Raw genomic sequence first — 24,601 nt, forward strand, 5'->3', positions numbered from 1 at the left:
CTTCCAGTATTGAGTTTGATTCGCAACTGGTTTGATTTTTCTAGCTCGTTGGTGCGCTTTTTATGTTTGCAGTGGTTGCTAGCCTACTCCAGTTTCAATTAATGTTTCGTTTGTTTTGAACGGTTTTACTTTGTCTATCTCGGGTTTCCAATACAATGGATATAAGTTGTCTTCCAGCCTGAGGGATTAATCAAACTCAATTTCTATAAACGGTAAAGAACAGTTTAAGATATTGATGTATTCCGCACTCCATACTGCAATATCAAAACAATGTCCTTTAGATAAAGTGGGGCGTAGTATCTAGAGTCATGCTTTTTTTATTAAAAAAAATAAGGTTCAACCAATAGGATCGCCCAACGGATCGGCCCGACCACCATGGTTACGCGACATGATCAGGCGGCAAGCTCCACGCCAAATTCTTTAATTATGCAAGGGGTTTCGCCGGGGTTTTGGAATATGATTTATCAGTCAGAATTGAAAGACAATGTAACATAATCACCGCTGATTACCTTGTGGCCTTTGAGATCGACTACCTCAATGCAGATACTCTTTTCTGCTTGTACGAAAACCCCGCACTAGCTGTGCATTTTGACAAACTCGTCATTCCAAGAGTTCCGTTTCCTAAACCACTACCTCCGTATTACCCTCGATGAGCATACCTAGCCCATCGCCAGAGCTTGGCCACCACTCTGATGGCGAGACTAGCCCGTTCCTCTCAAGGGAACCAAGCGACCCACTTGCCCCGAGTCAACCTGAGGATAGCGATGGCCAGAACTCAGGGCTGCCAAAAAGTACTCGTCTTCGCCTATTAATCACACTGATTGTGATATTATTATCATTTGAGATCGGTGGCCAACTGATCACTGGTCCGATGGTCCGGGTGATCGAGACAATCGCTTGCGATAACTACTGGCGTCGCCACGACCCAGCTCGGCTACCAGCGACAGGTCTTCTCCCAGAACATTTGTGCAAGATCGCACCGGTGCAAGTAGAAGTCGCGACGATCAAGGGATATTCCGACTTGCTAGAGGGTTTATTATGTTTGTTAATCTCACTCTGAAGAGAAAACCTCAGTACTGACATTGCCGAAAGGCGCAATCTGTGCCATTCCGTATGGAATTTTGGCAGATCGATATGGCCGCCGGCGAGCCATCCGCCTCACTGTTCCTGGATTCTTGCTCAATGCACTAATCACCAACTCTGTCTTGTGGTTCTCCAATGCTCTCCCTCTCCCGGCTATCTGGCTCGCAGCTTTCAGTTGGATTATAGGCGGCGGACCATCAGTGGCGCTCATCGTGATCTGGACCATGTTAGCTGATCTTACCACAGATGCGCAACGTGCAACGCTGTTCTTCCGAGTTGGACTCGTCAGTCAAATCGCGAGCTTTTTTGCTAGTGCAATTAGCTCTGGATTGATGACTGTGAACCCTTGGATACCCTTACTGGGTGGTTGTGGGACAGTCATGATTGGTCTATGTTGCGCACTTTCTCTTCCTGAGACGATGAACACAGTGTCAAAGACAGCAGAATCTGAGCAGCCATTGTCAGACGAGCCATTATCGACGTGCGAATGCTCTTTGGGTTCAGAGCCTGTACATCGCGTCCTGCTTAGCAAGATTGTCCGGCTCATTCGTCCTTACCTCTTTATCTTCAACCGCCGTCTACTTCTGCTTCTATTCTCCTTTGGCACAGTCCAGGTCGCGCAGACCTCTTCCTCGTTCTTGACCCAGTACATCTCCACACGCTTCACATTGACCTTGGCACGGGCTCATTTTCTTACTTCCTTCCACATGGCTATCACTATTCCCGTATTCCTCTTTTTGCTACCACTCCTGTCAAACAAAGTTTTGTATTCTCTGTCTCTGCCGAGGAGAGACCTCCAGGTCGCACGTTTTAGTGATATTGCTCTCATCTTGGGATCACTCGGCATTGGTCTCTCTCCCTCGATTGTATTATTGATTCCTAGCATATGCCTCCACGCCACTGGAGCTGGGTTTTCTATAGTCACACGGTCTCTCGTAACGGCTTTGGTCAAACGAGAGGAAACCGCGAGACTCTACTCAGCGATCGAATTGATGCAGATGATGGGAGGTGTACTTGGCAGTCTCTGTTTTACGAATGCTTTTAACTCGGGATTGAGGATGAGTGGAATAGGAGCTGGGCTGGTATGGATATTGGGAAGTCTGCTTTACGCACTGGTGGGTATTGCACTCGCGTTTGTTCGGGTATAAAATTTCTCACAACTTCATATTTCAACATATTTTCGATTGACTGCTGTCGGACTATTTCCCTTTCAGAGCTCGTTTTTCCATTTTCTTCAAGGCGCTATCTAAACTCTCCCGCGGCAAGGATAGCATGTCATTCGCGCTCTCCTCGTACTGCATATAATCCCCGCCATACCCATCGACACATGTAACGTACCCCATGAGCGTTGGAAGACCACTATAGTCCCGCCGAGACAGTTTCTCTGATGCCAGCTGTCTCTGCTCTCCGGCATCATGATAACTCACATCCCATTTAGCCTTTGTAAGACTTTCCACCGAAGACAAAATTTTATTCTGTGATACGTTGAAAGACTCGACAAACAGGTACTTGTTGACAATCTCGGCGGGGGCTGAAATGGCGTTTTTGACCGCGACAGCAACAGTGCTAAGCGTTGTAGTAGACCAGTGGTGATCACTATAATCCTTCAAGATCACGGCTTGCCTTTTTTGAAAATCAAAGCTTAAGAGATGGGGAATTGCGCTGAAACATCCTGTGTAAGCTCTTTGTCGTTGCTCCTCACAGGCGCCGTACATGGCACCGTTCATGTTTGCCGCTCCGGATGGAAGAATACTCACGTCTCGAAGAATGGCCCCGTCACAAAAGCGGTCCACTTCAATCCTTCGGTCTCCTTGCTCTGTAAATACTCAACAATTTGCTTTTTGTGGGTGAAGAAACAAGGTGGAAGCAATTGCGCCGCCCGCTCATTTCGTGTATCATGACCATACTCCGATGGCACAAAATGCTTCACTCCAGCCTTCACAGCGGCATCAATGATTGCCTTCTGCTGCAAAACAGCCTGGGTGGCGATCGCGCTGATAATCACATCTTGTCCTGTGAGTATTTTGACAAGGTTTGTATCGCTTGCGTCATAGTTGTTGACGCGGTGGACTGCAATGTGCTGTGGGAATTTACTGCAGTCCGATGAATCGCGACTCAAGATGGAAACCTGGAAATGGGGGTCGCTATCAATAGCCGACACCAGATGGGGTCCCAGGTTTCCAGTGGCGCCGACAATGATGACCTTTTGGGAAACAGATGACGAAGACATATTTTTATCCAATGTGAAGTACATGTTGAATGTGGGAGCGGCGCGGGGCATTTAATACGCAGCTCTTGTCAAGTCGAGAGATTTTCCCAGGTGCCTGCATCTCTTGCCCTTCTGACACACATTCGAACCGAAATCACATCATTGCGTTCGTTCACATCCTTGTCCGTTTTCCGTTTGGAGTTCCCAAAAAAAAAAAAAAAATTCATCAACCCTTGCATTTGGTGGTCTGCATATATTACCTTGGCGTGCTGCTCAGCTGAGTATTACAGCGACCCCACCTCAGCTTGGTTGCAATTGACTCTAGAAGACTCAAGATTCCAGGGGAAGAAGGATAAGGACTTGCAGGGTTACGAGCCTAAATCATCAATCGAAATCAGCCGGAGCAGACTTTCATCACCAAGTTCATGACTTTATTCATTCCCCATTTCATATGAAGACATTTCCAGATCTATGCGGCGCCGAGTCCCTTTGTCAGCTGCATTATCTCGATGAAGCCTTTCAGCTTTCACGACTTGAACTTGTAGCACGTGGCTGAAAGGTGCTTTGAGTTCTGTGGGACCAGTGTAGATTTTGACCTGTAGTTTTTGAACGTCGATCAGATATCGGTCTTGAAGTCCAGTTCTTTGGCAGAGTATTTGTATATCTGCTACTTTCTGGTTAGTTTGAATGATGCCTAGACCAGCGAATCCTTGGTCGTAGATAAAAAAGATCTCACTTCCAGCAACGGAAGATTGTTAGCATGCTACAACAGCCCTCGAAACCACACCATCTCTGGCAATGATGCGATGGCGGATGCGTTGAAAGAGCTGCTCGACGAGCAAGGAGTGTTTACCCGGAAGCTGAATGTCGAACATGCTACTCATTCTGCTCACATGGAGCAGTTCTCGGAGGAGTACAAAGGGCTCGTAGGTAGCTTGCTATCAAAGCATCTCTTGCGCTTTGAGCATCCCGTGCATATGTTTTCCACTCTCACGGGTCGCTTGCTGGATGATTCTTCTGTGCCTGAAATGGCTTCCCATTGGTGCGACAGCATGATGCGCCCTGTAAAGTTCACAGAGGCTGTTCTTCGATGTGCTGTGGTGCAACGCCGGGAGATATCTCCTCGGCTCAGGGTAGTCGGGTGGACGTTATTCTTGAAGTCGGCCCGCACCCAGCAATGCAAAGTGCAGTGAAGGACATCGTTGGTCCGGACTCCAGCATTCCATACTTGGGCACTCTGAAGCGTAAAGATACAGGACTGAATACACTGCTTGACACGATAGGAAGTCTGGTCAGCCGCGGTTCTCCTGTGAATCTGGACGAGGTCAATATGTCAACAAATCCGTCGGTTATGCCCAAGACCCGATGTGGATACTTGCTTGTTTTGGGAGGGCACGATCTCTGCGGGCCACGCTAAGGAGGACGCTAACCCCAACTGACTTAGCTACAGATCTTAAACGGATCGTGCCGCGGAGTCCGGATTTAATGAAATGGCGCTTGTAACACCGAAAGATCAGGAGCCAGGGCGAATGCGCCGTTTGCCACTCTGATTCGACAATCCTGGTCACCACCTAGATCATATCCAATACTATGCGAGCAGGGACAAACAAAGAAAATTCTCTTAGAATCGGGCTTTAGGGATATATCGGATTTAATGTAAAGGCTTGATTGACTTCATATGCAGGTACATCACAATCAACTTCTAAAATATAAACCCGCTTCTCACATTCATCTCCATCAACATTCTATCTTCTATCATTCAAACCTCCTACATGCTTCGCGTGCTCAGGGCAAACCGTCTTTTCAGTAGAAAAAAATCCCACGACAGCAATTTCCACCTCAACTCGTCGCACATCCACCATGGCCGGACAACACGAAGCTGCCATTCTCCCCCAGCAAGGCGGTCCCTTGTCTCTTGGCAAGCGTCCCACTCCCGAGCCCGGCCCGAACGATGTTCTCATCGAAGTCAAGGCCGTTGCCTTAAACCCCTGCGATCATTTCCAGCGTGATTATGGCATGCCTCCTGTGCCTATTTACCCCGCTATCATCGGATCCGACACTGCTGGCATTGTCACTAAGCTAGGCTCGAATATCACGACAGCCCCTAGACCAGGAAGTCGAGTCATTGCCTTTGCCTCATCATTCTACCAGAACGGCTCCCCCGATCACGGTTCCTTCCAGCAATACACTTTGGCCCAGTCCGAGGCTGTTATCCCACTTCCCGAGAGTCTCTCCTTCGAGGAAGGCGCAGTATTCCCTTTGGCCGTCCTGACTGCCTTAACTGCATGGACCACGATCGGCATTCCGCTCGACACCAAGTACACCCCCGCAGACAAACAGGCAGTCCTGATCTGGGGCGCATCGAGCAGTGTGGGTACCTTTGCTGTTCAATCAGCTAGGACACTCGGCTTCACCGTGTACGCCACGGCCAGTCCCAAGCACCATGACCTCGTCAAAAAGATTGGAGCCGATGCGGTTTTCGATTACAGGGCAAGCGATGTCGTCTCTCAGATCGTCAGTGCCGTAAAAAAGGATGGTGTTAAGCTGAACACTGCGCACTGCGTTGTCGATGGAGCTTTGCAGCCAACATTGGATATTCTGAAGGAGACCAAGGGAGATGCACCTGCCAAGGTCGCACACTCCCCCTTCTCCCAGAAGGTCACCCTACACTCGACAACACGCAGATTACTTTCAACTTCCCATCTATGGAGGAGGTCGCGAGAAGCAAGCACATTAACGAAGTTTTCAATGGATGGCTGAAGCCTGGCCTGGAGTCCGGCAAAGTAATTCCCAGCCCCAACATCCAGATTGAGGGTGGCGGCCTTGGAGGAATCCACGCAGCATTGGACAAGCTCAAGGCGGGTGTCAGTGGCACTAAGATTGTTGTGCCAGTCTAATAGATTACTGTTAAGATATATTACTTTTAAGAAGACTCTTCAAAATCCGAGACGTCCAGTCTTAGCTGTTTTATGTCGTGCTGGGCCATTCCAAGGTTAAATTGATGAACTAGAATGTTTTATTGGTTTACATAGCTGACAATCTAAGATCTATGTCAATATTTTGCCTCTTCATAATGCTGTAAAAAGTAGGTCGCAGATCTCAGTTTAAATACTCAAGTAAAGCACTTGAGAAGGGATTGAGAACCCGCAGCCCTTTGACCTCGACATGATCTACCAACACTATCTTCTTTGAAATTATCCATTCATTATAACTTTTATGTCCAACGTCTTTCATCTACAGTATACAGATCATTATTGTCAACAATTGCAAAATGCCACTCTAGCAGGAGGTTGGAATCACCATACATATATTCACATAGACATAGGTGAATGGTGGCTACGTCTGCCCTCAGCTTGAAAATTGCCATGTGGACTAGAGTTTCGGGAGAAAGCGTCTCTCCCGTACTCCCCACATACCAACCACCCCACTCAAGGTGAATTTCAATGGAGGGCAGCAAAGACAGCAAGGTTAACATGATAACAGGGTCTAAAGAGGATCTCATAAAATGTATAGAAAGAGAGAATAGATGAGGCTATCCTACAAATGCTGGTCTATCTAATTTGCATCTGGCCACATCGACAGAGGGGTCTGGCAGTGTCCTGACAAATAGACAGTGGTCTATCCGCTTGCGTTGAAAACAATCTTGATAACAGACATAGCTGTCCCAAGAGGCGTCACGACTGCCTTGACAGAATAGCGCGAATCCGCACGTTTGACCACATCAACCCAATCCTTCTCAGATCGCTCTGGTGCGTTCACCACTGTCATCATCTACATGGACCTGATAGTCGAAAGACGCTCCAACCACATGGGTCCCGATTGAATTATCTCAGGTCCGATGAAATCCGCGATCAATACGCGCGCACCATCCTTGAGCGCTGGCACTAGATTGCTCAGAATTAAGACGGCGTACTTGTCCGACCAGTCGTGCAAAATAGAGCGGAGGTAGACATCGCCATTTTGGTGCTTGTTTGGCTGCAGGATATCCTGCGCTTCGAAAGTGATCCGCGGCTTAAGCTCATCAGGAACGCCATCATGGAAGGACTTAAGGCCCTCAAAGTCCTGGACAACGAATTCCAGGTCAGGGAAGACCTTGGCCAATTCGATCGAGACAGGGCCTGCGGAGCCACCCACCTGTGCATCACATCCAAGTCAGCACAACTAAAACAAGATAAAAAAAAGGTGCAAATCACTCACATCAACCACATTAGCCTTACCCAGTCCAGCCCAGTCAAACGCTGCGTGCAAGTGGTGGTGCGTCTGCGGGTTACCGGCAGCCGCCAACCCTTGTTCTCGCCTTCGCCATCATTGGCAACGAAGTCCCAGTATGTGTGACCCTCGGGGAAGCCGAATGCACGGCCAATGGTGGAGTCGGCAGGCTCCTCGCTATCACCATAGTTTCGCAGAGTCTCCCCGAGCTGAGTATCGGCTTTCCAGACTTCATCCAGATTGAAGGAAACTCAGTCTCTGAGGACAGGGTTCCGGAGGAAGGCTGCTGAGGGCCCGGTATGAGCTACGTAGCCTGGACGGGGCTCGCGGAAGATACGAGAGGTCATGGCATGTCGGAGAATGCGATGCACACGGTACATAATCAGGATAAACCTCTTGTTACCTCTACTGAGTATCACTAAGTCAAATAGATCTTCTAGAGTAATACTTTGATTCCTCGGTCAATGAGAACAAGAAATGTAAGCCAGTCGTTCATGATTCTCTGTTGTCTATCTCTAGTTTAACAGAAGTTGAAGCAAAGGGACGAAAAGTCTCTAGACTAGCCGCCACTAGGAAGGAACCGTACTCAGAGAAAAAGAAAGAGGTTTTTTAAAACAGCACATATTCGTAGTTGTCTCCTAGCAGTTCTATACCATGCCGTGAATGTTTCGAAGATAGTAGGTATGCATACTTCTGGTTCCGGGATGGACTTTAGGAACCGGACGATGAAGTGCCAGGAACCAGACCCAGACCGGAACCAGTGACTGGGAACCCAGATTTCCCAGTTTTGTCCCAGTTTTGTCCCAATTTTGCATAAAATACTGCTGTGCTATAGTCTTGGCATGCATAAAATAGAAATTATATACTGATATTTACTCTCGTTTTAGTTTCGCTTTTGAGTTCAATTTGGATTCTACTTAATTAGATATGAAATTTTATGAAATCATAATGAAATAAGGCTTAGGACGTTTGGTCATTAGTATTTTACCCTAAAAACATTGGTTTAGATGTTAGAATGGTGGTGGTAGTTGATGTTTGATTATCTTATGAATGGGAGATATAGAAATATATAATTGTGGCCATATAGGGCCTACATATTTTTGAAACTACTAGGTGCTACTAGTAGACTTTCGATCTCTAACCGGATAGTTAACGTAATTCACCCCTGAGCTGCGCACACTACCGAGCTGCGCACCCCACCCGAAAAGCGTCAATTGATTAGTCATTATACACGTGACCGAACTAGAGCATATTCACTGTCTTGAGCCCGTGCTGACATCTACTCACTGATCCTAAGCCTGAGCGCCCTCATAAAGCGGCGGCAACCCAGATAGGAACTCGGCAGACATTATCCTGTCTATATAGATACATATACAATTCGGCCGAGACAATAGAGGATAATGTAAGTCAATGGCGACGAGAGTGGGGAGAATGTTGAGATCCCGGCACGTCATCATGCACTGCGATGGTGTAAATCTCGCCAATGAAATGCCTCAGATATCGCAACTGCGAGTATGCGACTGCGCAGCTATCAGATGCGAGGGGAACATGCTGGATTCGTGTGAAATGCTCCGAATGACGTGTAGGTACAAGCGGGGTGAACACATCTACAAGAAGTCGACATGTCCGAGTCACCTTAACCACACCCGTTACACACATACTGAGTACTCCTATACATATCATGGCTCTCGTGGATATTCCAGTTGGGGATGTCCCCTTCTCGAATATTAGAAATGTTCCCCAGTCAATCCAGGATACCCCCGACTTGAAGGGCGCGACTACCGTGACAGTGGACAGCGAGGTTAACACCTCACCGGAAGAAAAGAACTCCACGTTCCAGTTAGAGGAGCACCCAGTTGATGAAGTTAGACCCATCAAGGTGGGTATTATTGGAGCAGGCCTGGCAGGGATTACAGCAGGAGTGATGTTACCAGCGAAACTGCCTGGACTTGATCTGCAAATTTTTGATAAAAATGCCGATGTGGTATGTTACTTTGTTACTTGCTCTCTACATAAGCTAACCATGCTAATAGGGCGGAACATGGTATAACTTCTATCTTTTTAGCAAAGGAGCAAGTTGCTAACCCGTTGCACAGGTTTGAGAATACATACCCTGGTGTTCGTTGTGACATTCCTGCACATGTCTACCAGTCCAACATCTCGCCGAATACCCAATGGACGGAAGAGTTTGCCCAGGGAAAGGAAATTAGAGACTACTGGCAGGGAGTTGCACGCAAGCACAATGTCTACCAATATCTTCGCGCAGGGCGGAAAGTACAAAAGGCTGAATGGAACCCCGAGAAAGGGAAGTGGAAAGTTACCGTTGAGCACGTCGATGGGTCGAACAAGGTAGGAAATGCTACCTGGTAGTATTGAGGAAACAGCACTAATATGCAACAGGTCTATGAAGAAGAATTGGACGTCGTGATCAACGCCATTGGCCATTTCAATGCCTGGAAACTACCCGACTACGAGGGAATCAACAACTACAAAGGGGGGCTATTCCACTCTTCCAACTGGGATCCCAATGTCGACCTGAAAGGAAAGCGAGTGGCTCTCATCGGCAACGGCGCTTCTGGCTTGCAGGTTCTCCCATCAATCCAGCCGCTCGCTAGTCATGTCGACCATTACGCCCGGAACCCAACCTGGATCGCGGATTCATTCAGCAGCGGAAACGTCGGAGTCCGCCGGCTGGAGCCAAATCTATTCTCCGAGTCCCAACTGGAGACATTCAAAGACCCCAAAGCATACCTTGAGTACCGACGCGACGTCGAAAAAGGCTACTTCCAACGCTTCGGGGCAATCTTTAAAGACACACCGGAGAACCACGCTCTAAAAGAGAAATGGACCAACTTAATGCTTCAACGCATCAAAGACAAACCCGAACTAGGAGAAAAGATCGTCCCAGACTTCCCACCCAACTGCCGCCGCCCAACGCCAGGACCAGGCTACCTCGAAGCCCTATCCCAACCCAACGTCAGCTACATCCAAACCAAAATCAAGTACTTCACTCCAACAGGCATCGTCACAGAAGACGGCACAGAACGACAAGTAGACATAACAATCTGCGCAACAGGAGCAAACATAGACCACGCACCCCCATTTTCAATAATCGCCAACGGAATCGACCTAAAATCTGCCTGGAAGCGCAACGGCCACTTCGGCTTCCCATACTCCTACCTCGGCTTCGCAACACCAGGCTTCCCAAACCTCCTCTGGCTCGGCGGACCCTACTCCTCAGGCCACAGCGGCACAGTACCCAACAGCATCGAAAATCAAGTAACATACATCGCGAAAGTACTCCGCAAACTCCGCAGCCAGGGCATCAAATCAATGGCCCCATCCAAGGCAGCAGCGGATGACTTCGTCGAATACTGCGACAATTTCTACCCGCGGACTGTCTGGTCGGCGAATTGTAGCTCGTGGTATAATGGTGGCAAACCAGGGTCCAGGATTCATGGGTTATTCCCTGGCAGTGCATCGCATGCGAATTATATTCGGAGAGATCCGCGCTGGGAGGATTGGGAGTATTCTTATATTAATGCTAGTGGGAATCGGTTTGCTTGGTTTGGGAATGGGTGGACTACTAAGGAGATTACGCCTGGTGCGGAGTTGACGCCGCATTTGAGGTTACCGGAGGAGCTGGATTTGAGGTCTTATATGGAGGGTTGGTGGGATGTGTAACTTGCGTGGATGAGGTAGATTTGGTCCGAGGTACAAGTACAAAGAAATAACTGTATTGGTTCTTATTATCTGTCCAAACAAGTTAACGAGCAACATCAATATCGCAGTCGCTTGGATAGATGCAGCGCTCGAGTATATGGCAACAAAGAAGATCGCGTTACCATTTCTCGAGACTTGTCGGTTAAAGACTATGTAGGTGGCTCTTTTGTACGAGGTCACGGAAGGAGTCGCTATAGTGAAATAATTAATATTGAATACATTGGCATATAGGACAATAACAGTCGTAGGACTCTCCACACATCATCATCATCAAAGTGAAGCAAGCATTACCAAGTCAACATGACTCGCTTACTTGCTAGCATGCTCCACCACTTCAACAGTCTCCTTCTCATTCTCAAGGCCAGCCGGTGCCTCATCCCCAAACAAGATATCCATCTGTTCCAATGTCTTACCCCTCGTCTCGGGGAAGAAGAAGATATAAGACAACATAGCCACCAAATTAAAAACAAAGAAGACATAGAAATAGCGGAACCCAATAGTCGACAGCGCATTAGGCGAGAACTGCGCAAAGACCAAATTGATAGTCCAGTTCGTGAACGTGGTAATAGAGTTACCCTGGTTGCGCACATCAACAGGGAAAATCTCAGCAGGGTAAACCCAAGAGATGATACCGACGAATGTGTAGAAGAAACTAAACACGAAGTTCATGGCGACCATAGCCCGAAGCTGGTTCGTATTTTCTTCATTGAAATGCTGCGACATGGCAGCATTGCAGACGAGTGCAGCCGCCATACCCGCAGCCGAGAAGATGAGCGGCTTGATACGGCCGACACGCTCAAGAGCCCAGAGTCCACCTGTGCAATAGACGATTGACAGTGCGCCGCTGATACCGATGATCATGAGGGAAGTCTGGGTGTCGATTCCGAGGGAAGAGTAGATACGTGTGCCATAGTAGTTGATCACGTTGATACCGGATAGAGGGCCAAAGGCTTGCACGGCACAGCCGAGGATGAGACGGCGGCGCCAGGATGGTTTGCGGAGGATGGTTGTCCAGGAGACCTTGGTCTGAGCGCGCTCTGCTTGAATTGTCTCGCGGATTTCTTGGAATTCGAGCTCGATGTACTGTGTTTTCTCAGGGGTGCCGTCGCCGTGGAGGTTCTGGAGGGCGACGAGGGCTTCCTCGTGGCGGTCTTTTTCCATCAGCCAGCGGGGAGATTCGTTTAGGAATAGGACTCCACTGATGAGGGCTAGACTGGGGACACATTGGAAAGCGAGAGGAAAGCGCCCTAAGAGATGGATGTGAGCATGAAAGGCGATATGGTATATTCATAACGCATAAAAGCACTTACACTGGAACTCAGTTTCATTGAACGAACATCCATAACCCAACCACTGCGCAACCAAGAAACCCCAACTCAACATCCACTGCAACAATCCAGACATCATACCTCTGGACGAAGACTCGGCAATCTCACCGGCATACATGGGGATAACCGAAGTGAGCATACCAACGGCAGCGCCAGCAATAAAGCGGCCGATAATGAGCATAACCATATTAACGGCGCCAGCCTGCAACGCACATCCAAAGCAGGAGATACAGGCACCAGTGAAGACAGACCATTTACGGCCGAGTCGGTCACCGGTGAAGATGTTAATGATTGTTCCTAGGATGGCGCCCCCTTGGAAGGCTGAGACAATTCCGCCGGTTACTGTGTCGCTAGGGTTGGAGAAGTATTTTATGAATTGGGTTTGGCCAATTGTTGAGGTGATGATACCGCTGTCATAGCCGAAGAGGAAACCTGGGGTTGTTAGCTGTGATTCTTTGTGTCTAAAGACTGGATTGGATTGGGGTGTGTGGTTACCTCCAGTGGCTAGGAACACGGCCGTTAACAAGGTCTTGAGATTAGGCATGGTGTAAATTGCTATGGTAGAACCACTTCACAGTCTGGGGATATACCCCGTGGGGATCGACGTTATATAGACGTCCAACAGGAGGGTATAAAAGCTCTAGCCCTGGCATGACCCGTACCGGGGGTGTGGCCCGACGGGTTTTCCGGGATTCGCCACAGCGAAGCGAGATTCAAGCACAGACATTCGGTCTGATCTTTCCCGAAGACGGGGACTAGCTGGAATAAGCTCTTAAGGTCTTAGTCGGTGATTATTGCTGGTATGTTTATGGTTGTGGGGGTGGAGCATATGCCATTCTGGGAGTCCTTCATGACTGGTAATTTCTTATTTTCTCCCGGAATGTGGAGATGCGGGATTTAGCGAGTGTGATTCGGGATATCTCGGTATTAAAGTCCTTGATTCTAATATATTCCATTTCGGGATACATCTATAGTTGAATGTTTACAGTATACGATCCATGGGTAAGCGTTAAGTCCGCTCCTTCCACGGGAATTCTCTTTTCCTCCTTCTGACCATACTCGACTTTCTTCATATCACCCGGTAGTTTAACAGTAGCTGTCGTTCCAAAGGGCACAGTAAGATCCAAAGTCACAGAGGCCTCGGAGCGGGTGTACTCAATATCAATTAATCCATAAGGACAATCAACAGACCCCTTCACATGCTCAAACTCAGAGTTATAAGGAGGATTAAACTCGAAAGTGCGATATGCATCCGAAATAGGCTTCAGACCTAGAACAGCAGCGTAGAACCACTCATAGATTGTGCCCAGCATATCATGACATTTACTCCGGCATTCATCCTGCCAAAATTCAAGCAAAGTAGTCTCACCGCGGCGCAGGAAACGCATGTAGGATGGATGTTCTTCCTGTCTAGCCATTTGCAACACGAGATCAGGTCTCTTGGCATCCGCCAGAGTGTTGAAGAGGAAACGAAGGCCAATTTCACCAGCGCGGATCTTGCCGTCTGATACATCGTCCAGAAATGCGGCCATCACATCATTGTGGTGCTCGGCAGGCACAAGGCCAAATTGAAGAGCCATTGCTTGTGCGATGGCATCACGGTCTCGCTCGGGGTAGTTGTCAAGCGAGGTGTAATACGCGTAGGGACGAGATGGGTCATCAGTCACCAGGAGGTGGCGGTTGTAGATGGCATAGACGCGTGCAGCCCATTGAGTGAATTTCTCGGCTTCTTCGTGTTTTCCGAGCTCGCGAGCCATCATCTCAACGCATTGGAGGCAGCGGTAGTAAATGGCCGTTTCAATGTTGGCTTGGTTGTTGCCGAATGCAATGCCTCGGCCCCAGTCGCCAAGACCGTGCTCGATCAATCCACCTTTGCGCTCTTTGGTCTGCATGTACTCCATGTATCGGACAGCAGCTGGGTACACTTTTGGAATCACATGTGTAGATCCGTAGTACTGTCGCAGGATATCAGGAAGCAGACACAAGGCACAGCCCCAGGTGATGGTATCGTGCAGGGGACCACACATATAGCGGACCTCAGGTGCCATTGTTGGCACGAGGCCACTGGGCTCCTGGGTATCCAGGATATCATCAAGAATCTTGGTGTACAATGACTCCATATCGCGGATGTATTGTGTGGCAGGAGCCAGCAGGTGGGTGACTTCCAGCCAGCCGAATTTCTCGATCTGAGGGCAGTCCGTGTGGTAACTGAAAAGATTACTAGCGAATGACCAGTAGAGAGCGTTGAGCAATGAGTTGACATCTTCTTTGTCGGTTTTCATCGTTCCGAGCTTCTTGGCGGCAGATGAGATGTGACGACCAACTGCGGAATGAATGACTGGCATTTGATCACCGGCGTCCAACGATACGCCATCCACCTGAATGTACCTAGCACTGGTGAAGCTGAAGTCTGGCTCCCAGATCTCAGGTTTCCCAGTGCCAGCCAAGAAGATTCGGGAGAAGACACCCGTCTCAAATTCCTTGAATAGCGGATCAGGCATCAGAACGGTGCCATCTTCTCCTACAGTCTCGGAGTATCGAACAATAATTTCTGAACCTGCCGGGCCTTCCACTGCGATTTTGACCATGGTCGATGCATTCTGGCCGAGGTCGTAACAGACAGTCCCTTTCTTGGGACTGTATGTTCTAACCGGCTCAAATGTCTCATGGAGTACAACCGGAGGCTGAGTCTGGTAATAAATCTGACCTCTGGGTCCAGTGAGAGGCTTTACTGGCGCCCATTCCGCGTCATTGAATTCAGCACAATCCCAGCTTGAGGGATAAAGGCGCCGGTCATGCGTTTCAGATGCATAGATATTGGCCAAGGCGGTGGCACTCTTCCTGACTTTCCACGACGCATCCGAGATCAGAACAGTATGCTCTCCATCCTCGTCGAAAAGATGCAACTCGCCAAAGAAGCAAAGTTCATTCCCGTACCGAACATACGTGTTGTCCTCGTACATCGGCCAGAAGAAACGATCCTCGCCCTTGTCTCCGGCGTAGAAACCGTTGCCCAGATGAACACCCAGGGCATTTTGGCCTGCAGCAAGCTGGTCTGTCACATCATAAGAAGTGAATTGAACTCGACGGTGGTAGTTGGTCCAGCCAGGATCGAGGCGATGGTCCGAAGCGGCCTGGCCATTAACAGTCATGTTGAAATGGCCAAGACCAGATGCGAACAGAATTGCCTTCGCCGGGCGTCGCACCAGTTCAAAGGATTTGCGGAGGTAAATCGGCTTGTCGCCTCCATCACCAATCCAAACCGCCTTCCAGCGATTTGCCTCGTCCTCGAACCAGGATCTGAAAATCAGACTGGTGTGAGGCATGTAGGTCTGGTTCATGCTATACGGTGGCAAAAGATGAGACCGCGGATAGGCTGTGAAAAAGTGGTTGACCGCACTGTGGTAGGTATTTCCAGCCTGATCCCACACTATGACCTTCCAAAAATGACTGCAGGTAGATTGGAACCCGTTGGGGGGTTGCAGATGATGTTTCTTTGTTCATTGCTCTCGATTCGCTGAGAGTCCCAGACTGTAGAGCAGTCCGGACTATCTGACTCAAGAGATTTGGCGTCTGTCATCACGACAATGCGATACGCGACTTGAACAGCATCTCGTTCGTTGCTCTCGATCGCCCAGTAGAAGCGGATCTCATCAGTATCAATTCCAAGGACTTCATGGAAACCATGAATACCACAGCGAGAGATCAGCATGGCGTAGAAATATGCTCGAGAGTGTACGAATGAACACAGCTCAAGTCAAGTCAAGTGTCAAAAGCAAATATCAAATCACCCATGGCCAGAAAGCCGCCACCCCAGGCCGAAAGCATCGGGTTTCCCGATTGGAAAAAAATCCGACAAAACAAATAAAAGCTCGCTCTTCTCTACACCGAGAAACCCCGCAAACGAGCCCCAGGATCAGACGGTGCCATGGGGGAGAAAGGTGAAGTCGGTCACTGGCCCATGCAAAGGATAGAGAACCGGCGGCGACTCTCCAATCAGAGCCTGAAAACGCCGCAGAAGTGGGGAAAGTTGTATAGACGAACATTAGCGTTTCGGCCACGCTAACAAATTCGGTGACTCGGCCACGGCCAGATTGTGTGGAGCCGAGGAGGCAGTTGAGTCGGGTGAGAGTTGTGAATACGAGGGTTCTCGGCAGGAACAGTTGGTGAACTCCCGTTTGCGTAGCTGACTACGTTCGCAGCTCTGTAGTCTCACCCTAACTACTTGTAATGACTTGTACTGAGATGAACATAACTTATTAATCGAAGCCAACTTGTTCTTAAGTCTGAGCTACCTAATTAGACTCCAACGAATATGGAGGAACCTCCTGGCCTTCTTTCCAGAAATACTTGGCTCCAGGATGCGCATCAGGGAGTCTCGCCTGGCCTTTCTTGCCATACATATTCTCCCGGAAAGTCCCTCCCTTAACCGCATAATCAGACCAGAACAACCCACGGCGCTGCAACTCAGGCAATAATAACCGAATAACATCATCAAACGTATCCGGCAAACTAGCATAACTCAAGTTGAACCCATCAACATCACCAACACTAACCCACCGCTCCAACTCATCCGCAACAGTCTTCACACTCCCAATAATCTTGACCCCATTCCCACCAAGAACCAAATATTCCGCAATAGTCTTCTTATCCCACTTCTGACCCTCAGTCCCAGGAACAGTACTCGCCCAGTGATTTACCATGCTCCGCACAGCAGGCAACTCCACAAACCGGAAGTCCTGATCATCATCATATGTCGACAGATCATACCCCGTCCAGCCACCAAACAGAGCAAGCGCACCCTCCCGATCACCATACGTCTTCAACACATCAAACTTGGCCTGCGCGGCTTCATCCGTCTCAGCAACAATGACCAACGCCCCGGCCACAATCTTGATATCCTGTGGATTCCGACCCAACTCGGCAGCCTGTTGCCGAATACTATCAACAGAGGGCCGAACAAGCTCCGGCTTCTGCGCATGCAGGAAAACAGCCTCGGCATGCTTCGCTGCGAAGGCCTTGCCAGCAGTGGATGTTCCCGCCTGAAGGATAAATGGCGTGCGCTGGGGACTAGGCTCACACAGATGCGGGCCGGGAACTTGGAAGTATTTCCCCTTGTGGTTGATCTGGCGGACTCCCTTTGGGTCGGCATACGGCTGGTTCTGGGAACCACCTTTTCCGAACGTCACAGCGTCGTCCCTCCACGACGCTTCCCACAGCTTGTACGTGACATCCAGGTACTCATCCGCAATGCGGTACCGCTCATCGTGCTCGACCTGCGTATCCAACCCGAAATTCCTCGCTGCCGAATCCAGATACGAGGTAACGATATTCCAACCAACGCGACCATTACTGAGATGATCAACCGTGGAGAATCGCCTTGCCAGTGCATAGGGGGCGTCATATGTCGTCGACGCGGTAACACCGAACCCAATATTCTCCGTCGCGGCCGCCATGGCAGGAATGCTATAGAGAGGATCATTGATTGGGAATTGGGCACCGGCCGGAATGGTAGGATCGAGGTTCGCAGGTCCCCTGTAGACATCGTAACCACCTAGGACATCGGCGAAGAAGATGGCGTGGAACTTTGCTTCTTCGAGTTTCTTTGCGAGGGCAATCCAGTGCTTGATGTTTTTGTAGTCGGCACCTTGGTCTGTTGGATAGCGGAATAGACCTGGGTTCAGGTGGCTTGGCGATTGCATTGCAAAGGCGTTGATTATGAGTTGTTTCTTTTCAGTCATTTTGGATGTATGTCCCGGTTAGGGCTTGGTTTGGGAGTGGAGGGTGGGAGGAGGATAGAATAGGAATTGAAGAGTCAATTGCAATTGCACTTGCAATACTGAAGATGAGGGGCATTTCATATATTTATTGTACTCGGTACCTGCATGTCACTTCAACCCCGCGCATGTTGCACCAAAAGACGTGAACTTGGAGTCTGATGGCGTCAGCAGTGGAGTAGCCAATGTTAGGACTTACTAATACATCTTGATAGGATTAATACGGAGCATTTGTTAGTAACTGATCGGATGTCTGTTCTCTCGTGCGAGTGCATGTCGTGATATCTCGACTGTGATATCTCGACTGTGGGGAGTTTGGCGTAGGATTGTCTTGTTGAGGACTAGTGCTAACCCACGTGGTATGAGGTGATTTCTATTGTTATTTGTTGAGTTAGAGCTGGAAGCTGTCAGTTTCTTGGTAGAGAGCTTTTCAGTACATACAATATCGAAATATTGTTATTGTTTTTCTATGCAGCGTAGGCATACCGTGATTGTGCATATATATCTTCCAGGCCGCACGCCGACTTGGGTCACCAATTCAAACAGGCTTGGACTGCAGTAACGTTATATGGAATTAGTACTTAAAAAAGAAAAAAATAGGAGGAAATGTTGTACTAGAAATCGTCATAATGACTATATTATCGGTCGAAGACAAAAAAAAAATAAAACAAAAAGAAATGTGCATCATCCGTGAATCGAACACGGGCCTCGTCGATGGCAACGACGAATTCTACCACTAGACCAATGATGCTGGTTGATATATGGTTGGCCACTAAGTTGCTATATAGACCAACTGTACCCAATGTCCTTCATAGGAAGGCTATGACTGTCAAGACTTTGTTATCTATTCCGACCACCTTGGATGGTACAATATTATACTCAAACCCCAGTGAGTTGCCTGACATATACACAGCCCCGGCAACTAACAAAGGTACCCAAACTTCTGTGTCAGCACTGCCTCGCCAATACGATGATCCCGCCCAAGCACCAAGAGTTGGGGGCCAATGGATAAAGACAAACAAGTCACAAGCACCAGGTGGCGTGAGCTATAGAGTGGTTAGCCGGATGTAGCTCGTTCTCGCGCTCGCGTTCGGAGAAATGTGGATTGCCCGAATCTGCCTTGTTCCCCCTGCGCCCTTGCGCCCTGGTGGGCCGCTAGAAAACATCTGGAAAGTGGTATGACGATGCCGAGATATTTACAATGTACATCAGAATGTGCATACGAATATGCAATAGGGAATAGGAATGCAAGGATTAAAGGTATACTAGTTACCCTCTAGATACATGTATAGGCGTAGTCAACTAACTTATAAGTTACGTTAACTTAGTATTCCATTATAGGAACTAGTTAAAGAGTCCATGACGACGACTCGGATAATCGGCTGCGGAGAGAACTCAGCCCTGAGGCTGAGGTTAATTATTCTCCACTGCGGAGTGCAGCTCCAAGTGCTCCCGGGATATTTACTTGGCTTTGACGTTGCATTTAAACCCTGTGATCCCCTCCCTCCCTCTTTCCTCTATCTTCAACCTCCCGACTTCTCAACTCACTATACATCATGTCTACAAACGGCGCCGGTGCTAGCAAGGCCCCAGAGAACCCCCAGGGTCCCCAGCACCTGATAAATGTCCAGCCTGCCCGCATGGGTGATCTGCAGCCCAAATACGCTGCACGGATTCAACATGATGATGACAACCCCGATGCCCACGGCTGGTATGCTGGCATGAGTAAGTTCGCGTCAACCTCCGTTTTATTCGCATCTAATCCTCCCTAGTCCACAGCTTGGGTGAATGTATCGGTTTCTTCGGAGCTATTCCCTGCTGTATCTGCTGCCCCAACCCCTTCAAGCCCGTCGACCAAGGCGCGGTCGGTCTCGTCTCGCGATTCGGACGGTAAGCTAAACCAAGTCGCCATTGTCGAACTATCACTGATATTTCTTAGCTTCGAGCGATCAGTCGATCCCGGCCTGGTCAAGGTCAACCCCCTCAGCGAGCACATCATCACAGTCGATGTCAAGATCCAAATCGTCGAAGTGCCCCGCCAGGTGTGCATGACCAAGGATAACGTGACCCTCAACCTGACCTCGGTCATCTACTACGAAGTCGTCTCCCCTCACAAGGCTGCCTTTGGTATCAGCAACGTCAGACAAGCGCTCATCGAGCGTACCCAAACCACCCTGCGCCATGTGATCGGCGCCCGCGTCCTCCAGGACGTGATCGAGCGTCGCGAGGAGATCGCGCAGTCGACATCGGAGATTATCGAAGAAGTCGCCGCCGGCTGGGGTGTGCAGGTCGAGTCCATGCTCATCAAGGATATCATCTTCAGCAGCGACCTGCAGGATTCACTCTCCATGGCCGCACAGTCCAAGCGAATCGGTGAGAGCAAGGTCATTGCCGCTCGTGCTGAAGTCGAATCTGCCAAGTTGATGCGCCAGGCTGCCGATATTCTGTCCTCTGCTCCTGCTATGCAGATCCGATACCTCGAGGCCATGCAAGCCATGGCGAAGACTGCCAACAGCAAGGTTATCTTCTTACCTGCCACGAACCAGACCGTGCAGAGCCAGCTCAACGTTGCCGACAACGCCGGCGAAGGCCCGAGCAACTACGGCACTATTTCCCAGGCCGATGATGGGTTCCAGCGTGCGATGAACGCTCGCGTTGTTGAGGACATCTAGTGGACATATGTCTCCGCTAATTAATTGGTCAATACCCTTTCGACATGAAGATATGACCTAGCCTTTTGATTTATGTTGTCCAAGCAGATGCCTGACATGGAGTTTCTATGCTATGTGTCTGCTTTGGGCTTTACAGTTTCTGTATTATGGCTGGACGCGACTGGATCTATGACGATACCCACCTTCTTTTTGATGCTCTTGCAGCACTTTAATGACTCTCTGGCTACATGCTTCAGTGCTTTATAACTAAGTTAGTATAATGCGAATTCAAATGCGATTTTAGTACTTGTTTCTTTTAGCCTGCCATACTAGACACAGAGAGATTAAAAATGCAAGTCTGCAGGGCTGAGACCTTTTTCCATCCAGTAGATCAAGATTTATCAACAAGATACGAGGAAGTCAAGATAACTGGCCATACGCCGGCTATCGTAAATAGATAGCTTAAAATAGCTAGTCAGTCTGAGAGGCCGTAAGGCATCTAATTGGACAATATGCACATATTATCCACCACTTAATTTCCCCGGCAAATAAGATATCCAAATGACTCGAAAACATTGCATGATACTGTGGCTGAAACGCACATAAATACCCGAACACATCACATTTATTGACATCACTTGCTTTTGAGCGGCTATAGGTCTTCTGCTACCCCGATATTTAGACCTTAGCCTACGATTCACTGCACTGTGACGTGTCCCACGTTGGCCAACGTGCTCAGACCCCTGAAGCTGGAGAATAAATAGGACTCTAATTGGCTGTTGGGTAAACATATCCGATGTTTTCCCATTGCCGAGTTGGCCCCCAAATTGGCCCCCCAACTCACGTCAATGCTGCAAATATTGGACTTTGAGCGGTCTCAGCGAACGAGTTAAAGCCAATCATGACTTGGCAAATTGCGTACTAAATTAGATACTAACTTTGCCCTAAATTTGTGGCTGTGAATCGAGCCTCAGAAACATGGTGAAGGTGAGAAATGACAGAATAAGCACTAAGAGTCAAGCAGTGGGGCTGGGGCTACTAAGTGAGTCTCTGTACATAAACTGCCCCTTTTCCCTCGGGCCAGCCCATTCAATTTATTTTGGTGATGAATTTTGACCTCTGAATAAAGTACTCGCGAACATGAGCGAAGCAGCTGTAGCTGTGACCGCCACGGCGACAACTCTGCCTACCGCCTCCACAAACACAATCACGACTTTGGCAATGACAACGGTGTTCACCCCACCAGCATCATGTTCAAGCTCGTGGACCTTTGAGCCGTCAGGCGCAAACAACATTGCAAGTGGCCTGCTACTGCAAAACGCCGCCGCGAGCGACAATGCCGATCCGAACTGTTTCCCCTCGGGATACACTCATTTCGGACGACAAATGGCATCCATTGCCTATAGCCCGGGTGTTTGTCCAGTTGGATATACCACCGCCAATCTAGTCATTCACAACCCCGTTACCACTGCTCAATGCTGTCTCTCGTACGTGATATTATCAACCACCTACACCGTGACTCCACAACTAACAAATCCAAAGCAACTTCGAATACCTGACCGTCTCCATGGGCGAAGATTCCACATACGCAGGATGCACCAGCATGCTCCCATCGGATAGTTCCACAATCGTGACCGTCCGCCAAGTATCAGGCGAAAGCACACAAGTCTCAGGCCCAATCACGATGTGGGCGCAACCGATCCAAATCCAACTGCAAGCCACAGACGCGAGTCTATTCACCACGGCAACATCAACATCAGCATCAGCCTCAAACTCCGCAACAGCAACAGCAACATCAACCTCTACATCAACCTCCACATCCGCCTCAGGAGCCCCATCCTCATCCTCAGGCTCCGGCCTCTCTCAAGGCGCCAGCATCGGAATCGGCGTCGGCGTCGGCGTAGGAGGCGCCCTCATAATCGCCGTCCTAGCATTCTGGTTCTTCCGCCGACGCCAGACAAAAAGAACATGGACCCGTCATACCAGCGCGCGGGGCATCCGGAGGCAAGTGAGCTCGGCGGAAGCTCGCAGCAGACGGCGCCTGAGAGTGTTGGTGCATACACGCGCTCGACTAATCCGTCTGAGTTGGCTGCGGATCAAGGGCCGAAGCCTGTGCATGAACTTTACGGTTGATTTTTGCCTTTCGAATTTGGTTTATACCCCTCTTTCCCCTTCTTACTTCTTGGGAGTTGATATGAGTTTTTATGGGTTGCATATGCATATACGCCCTCTGTTTTCTGCTGGAAGGCTTGGTTGTTTGGACCAGCCTTGGATTAATTTACTGCCCTGCATGAGATAAGCGATATATATACGCCCTTGGGCACTATGTACATAGAGCTTAGCCGTATGATAGATATTTAATGACCTTTTTTACTTTTAAGACATAAGAGACAATTGATGACAATGTTTACGGTGGTGTATAGATCTGATCATAAAGCGGCAAGACATTTTGACCAAAGAGGCAACCGCTATGCCGAAAGTAGCACAGGCGGTGGAGATATCCCCGCGGAGGCCAGCTCTCTCTCCAATTGACTTTGCACTGTTGCCAAACACATAACATGGCATCCTCAACATATAGCTCGAGCACTAGAGCAGGCATCAAGCCCTCCAACACACCCGATGTCTCCCCCAACTTCGCCGACCCGAACTTCGACCCAGCCGACTTCCTCAATGAATCCCTTTCACCACTGACTGTGGCTTCAGCACAACCCAATGCCTCTCGAACACCCGGCTCAGTACCTTTGACAGAGCTGTCCGCGCAGGTCCAGTCATTACTTTCCAAGGTCAACGCCCAAAACATCCGATTTTCGAGCACATTATCCCAGCTCACCGATGAGATCCTACGAAGCGGCGGACGGCTAGCCTATGAAGTCGAGGTACTACGAGGCGAGACAATCGGGCTATCCGAAACCCTGACCGAAGTCCTGCGCGACGATATCATAAAGTTCGTCCCAGAGGAAGATGTGCGCAAGATAGAACAAGCAGAGGATGCGCCAGCAACCCAAGACGAAGAGGCAGCAACCACAAACGAAAAGAAGACACTCGTACCCGCAGACCCCGAATACATAACAAACTTACGCACTCTGAACCAAGTCCGATCACGACTAGAAGATGTCGTCCAAACATTCGGCGACGCAATGGAATGGCCTCTCCCCCATCGGAGATCTCCTTCTCCTCGTCATTCATCTCCGTCTCGGGACCGGACCTCGACGCCGATGGTCGCGACCGCGAAGAAAAGGGCCAACAAATGATGAAGAAGCTACGGACAGAAGTGACAGAGCTACTGGACAGCGAGGGTGGCGGACAAGCCGGACTGGACGCCGCCAACCGGCGCGTCGAAGCTATTCGAGTGCTTGCGACTGTCTGGAATGGGTCGGCCGAGGAGAAAGCGCGCAATCGTTTTGTGGACAGCCTTGCTAAGATTGTGGAGGATCGCCGCCGCTCCTTGGAACAGCAGCAGGCTGCTACAGATCAAAATCAGCGTGGATCATCTAGGTCCAGGCCAGAGGCTAGGCGGGATAGTGATAGTGGTGCGCCGGCTGGTGGGCTGTTTCGCAATCTGCAGCGTCTTCGAGAAGAGATATACTTGGAGTGAAAGCAATGCCGTGTACATATCCACCT

At 49.3% G+C, this 24,601-nt stretch overlaps 12 protein-coding genes across 12 annotated transcripts; 7 read left to right on the plus strand and 5 right to left on the minus strand.

Annotated features, from left to right (window-relative positions):
• Positions 1–649: 649 nt before the first annotated feature.
• On the plus strand, positions 650–2,231 carry N7446_007757 (MFS transporter; the record flags this gene model as incomplete). Its single annotated transcript, XM_058516502.1, has 2 exons — positions 650–1,040; positions 1,093–2,231. The coding sequence occupies 2 exons, from the start codon at positions 650–652 to the stop codon at positions 2,229–2,231; spliced, it is 1,530 nt and encodes a 509-aa protein (XP_058370148.1).
• Positions 2,232–2,282: 51 nt separating this feature from the next.
• Positions 2,283–3,364, minus strand: N7446_007758 (isoflavone reductase family protein; the record flags this gene model as incomplete). Its single annotated transcript, XM_058516503.1, has 2 exons — positions 2,283–2,649; positions 2,841–3,364. The coding sequence occupies 2 exons, from the start codon at positions 3,362–3,364 to the stop codon at positions 2,283–2,285; spliced, it is 891 nt and encodes a 296-aa protein (XP_058370149.1).
• A 734-nt stretch (positions 3,365–4,098) lies between these two features.
• N7446_007759 (polyketide synthase) lies at positions 4,099–4,485 on the plus strand (the record flags this gene model as incomplete). Its single annotated transcript, XM_058516504.1, has 1 exon — positions 4,099–4,485. One exon carries the CDS (start codon positions 4,099–4,101, stop codon positions 4,483–4,485), a length of 387 nt encoding a protein of 128 aa, XP_058370150.1.
• Positions 4,486–5,152: 667 nt separating this feature from the next.
• N7446_007760 (zinc-binding alcohol dehydrogenase family protein) lies at positions 5,153–6,189 on the plus strand (the record flags this gene model as incomplete). Its single annotated transcript, XM_058516505.1, has 2 exons — positions 5,153–5,950; positions 5,977–6,189. 2 exons carry the CDS (start codon positions 5,153–5,155, stop codon positions 6,187–6,189), a joined length of 1,011 nt encoding a protein of 336 aa, XP_058370151.1.
• Positions 6,190–7,063: 874 nt separating this feature from the next.
• On the minus strand, positions 7,064–7,848 carry N7446_007761 (uncharacterized protein; the record flags this gene model as incomplete). Its single annotated transcript, XM_058516506.1, has 3 exons — positions 7,064–7,426; positions 7,510–7,710; positions 7,768–7,848. The coding sequence occupies 3 exons, from the start codon at positions 7,846–7,848 to the stop codon at positions 7,064–7,066; spliced, it is 645 nt and encodes a 214-aa protein (XP_058370152.1).
• Positions 7,849–9,182: 1,334 nt separating this feature from the next.
• N7446_007762 (flavin-containing monooxygenase) lies at positions 9,183–11,185 on the plus strand (the record flags this gene model as incomplete). Its single annotated transcript, XM_058516507.1, has 4 exons — positions 9,183–9,485; positions 9,535–9,545; positions 9,598–9,850; positions 9,902–11,185. The coding sequence occupies 4 exons, from the start codon at positions 9,183–9,185 to the stop codon at positions 11,183–11,185; spliced, it is 1,851 nt and encodes a 616-aa protein (XP_058370153.1).
• Positions 11,186–11,533: 348 nt separating this feature from the next.
• Positions 11,534–13,096, minus strand: N7446_007763 (sugar porter family MFS transporter; the record flags this gene model as incomplete). Its single annotated transcript, XM_058516508.1, has 3 exons — positions 11,534–12,471; positions 12,535–12,984; positions 13,048–13,096. The coding sequence occupies 3 exons, from the start codon at positions 13,094–13,096 to the stop codon at positions 11,534–11,536; spliced, it is 1,437 nt and encodes a 478-aa protein (XP_058370154.1).
• A 424-nt stretch (positions 13,097–13,520) lies between these two features.
• On the minus strand, positions 13,521–16,264 carry N7446_007764 (uncharacterized protein; the record flags this gene model as incomplete). The annotated part of the gene is made up of 2 exons (XM_058516509.1): positions 13,521–15,951; positions 16,110–16,264. The coding sequence occupies 2 exons, from the start codon at positions 16,262–16,264 to the stop codon at positions 13,521–13,523; spliced, it is 2,586 nt and encodes an 861-aa protein (XP_058370155.1).
• Positions 16,265–16,847: 583 nt separating this feature from the next.
• Positions 16,848–18,293, minus strand: N7446_007765 (LLM class flavin-dependent oxidoreductase; the record flags this gene model as incomplete). Its single annotated transcript, XM_058516510.1, has 1 exon — positions 16,848–18,293. One exon carries the CDS (start codon positions 18,291–18,293, stop codon positions 16,848–16,850), a length of 1,446 nt encoding a protein of 481 aa, XP_058370156.1.
• A 1,592-nt stretch (positions 18,294–19,885) lies between these two features.
• On the plus strand, positions 19,886–21,001 carry N7446_007766 (slipin family protein; the record flags this gene model as incomplete). The annotated part of the gene is made up of 3 exons (XM_058516511.1): positions 19,886–20,054; positions 20,102–20,219; positions 20,269–21,001. 3 exons carry the CDS (start codon positions 19,886–19,888, stop codon positions 20,999–21,001), a joined length of 1,020 nt encoding a protein of 339 aa, XP_058370157.1.
• A 1,119-nt stretch (positions 21,002–22,120) lies between these two features.
• N7446_007767 (uncharacterized protein) lies at positions 22,121–23,177 on the plus strand (the record flags this gene model as incomplete). The annotated part of the gene is made up of 2 exons (XM_058516512.1): positions 22,121–22,467; positions 22,523–23,177. Coding segments are annotated over 2 exons (1,002 nt in total), but the record flags the coding sequence as incomplete, so codon positions are not given.
• Positions 23,178–23,538: 361 nt separating this feature from the next.
• On the plus strand, positions 23,539–24,575 carry N7446_007768 (uncharacterized protein; the record flags this gene model as incomplete). Its single annotated transcript, XM_058516513.1, has 2 exons — positions 23,539–24,072; positions 24,144–24,575. The coding sequence occupies 2 exons, from the start codon at positions 23,539–23,541 to the stop codon at positions 24,573–24,575; spliced, it is 966 nt and encodes a 321-aa protein (XP_058370159.1).
• Positions 24,576–24,601: the final 26 nt, after the last annotated feature.

Source organism: Penicillium canescens, assembly GCF_028828765.1.
Source record: "Penicillium canescens strain IBT 15451 chromosome Unknown utg000005l_segment0_segment0, whole genome shotgun sequence".
Taxonomy (NCBI): Eukaryota; Fungi; Ascomycota; class Eurotiomycetes; order Eurotiales; family Aspergillaceae; genus Penicillium; species Penicillium canescens.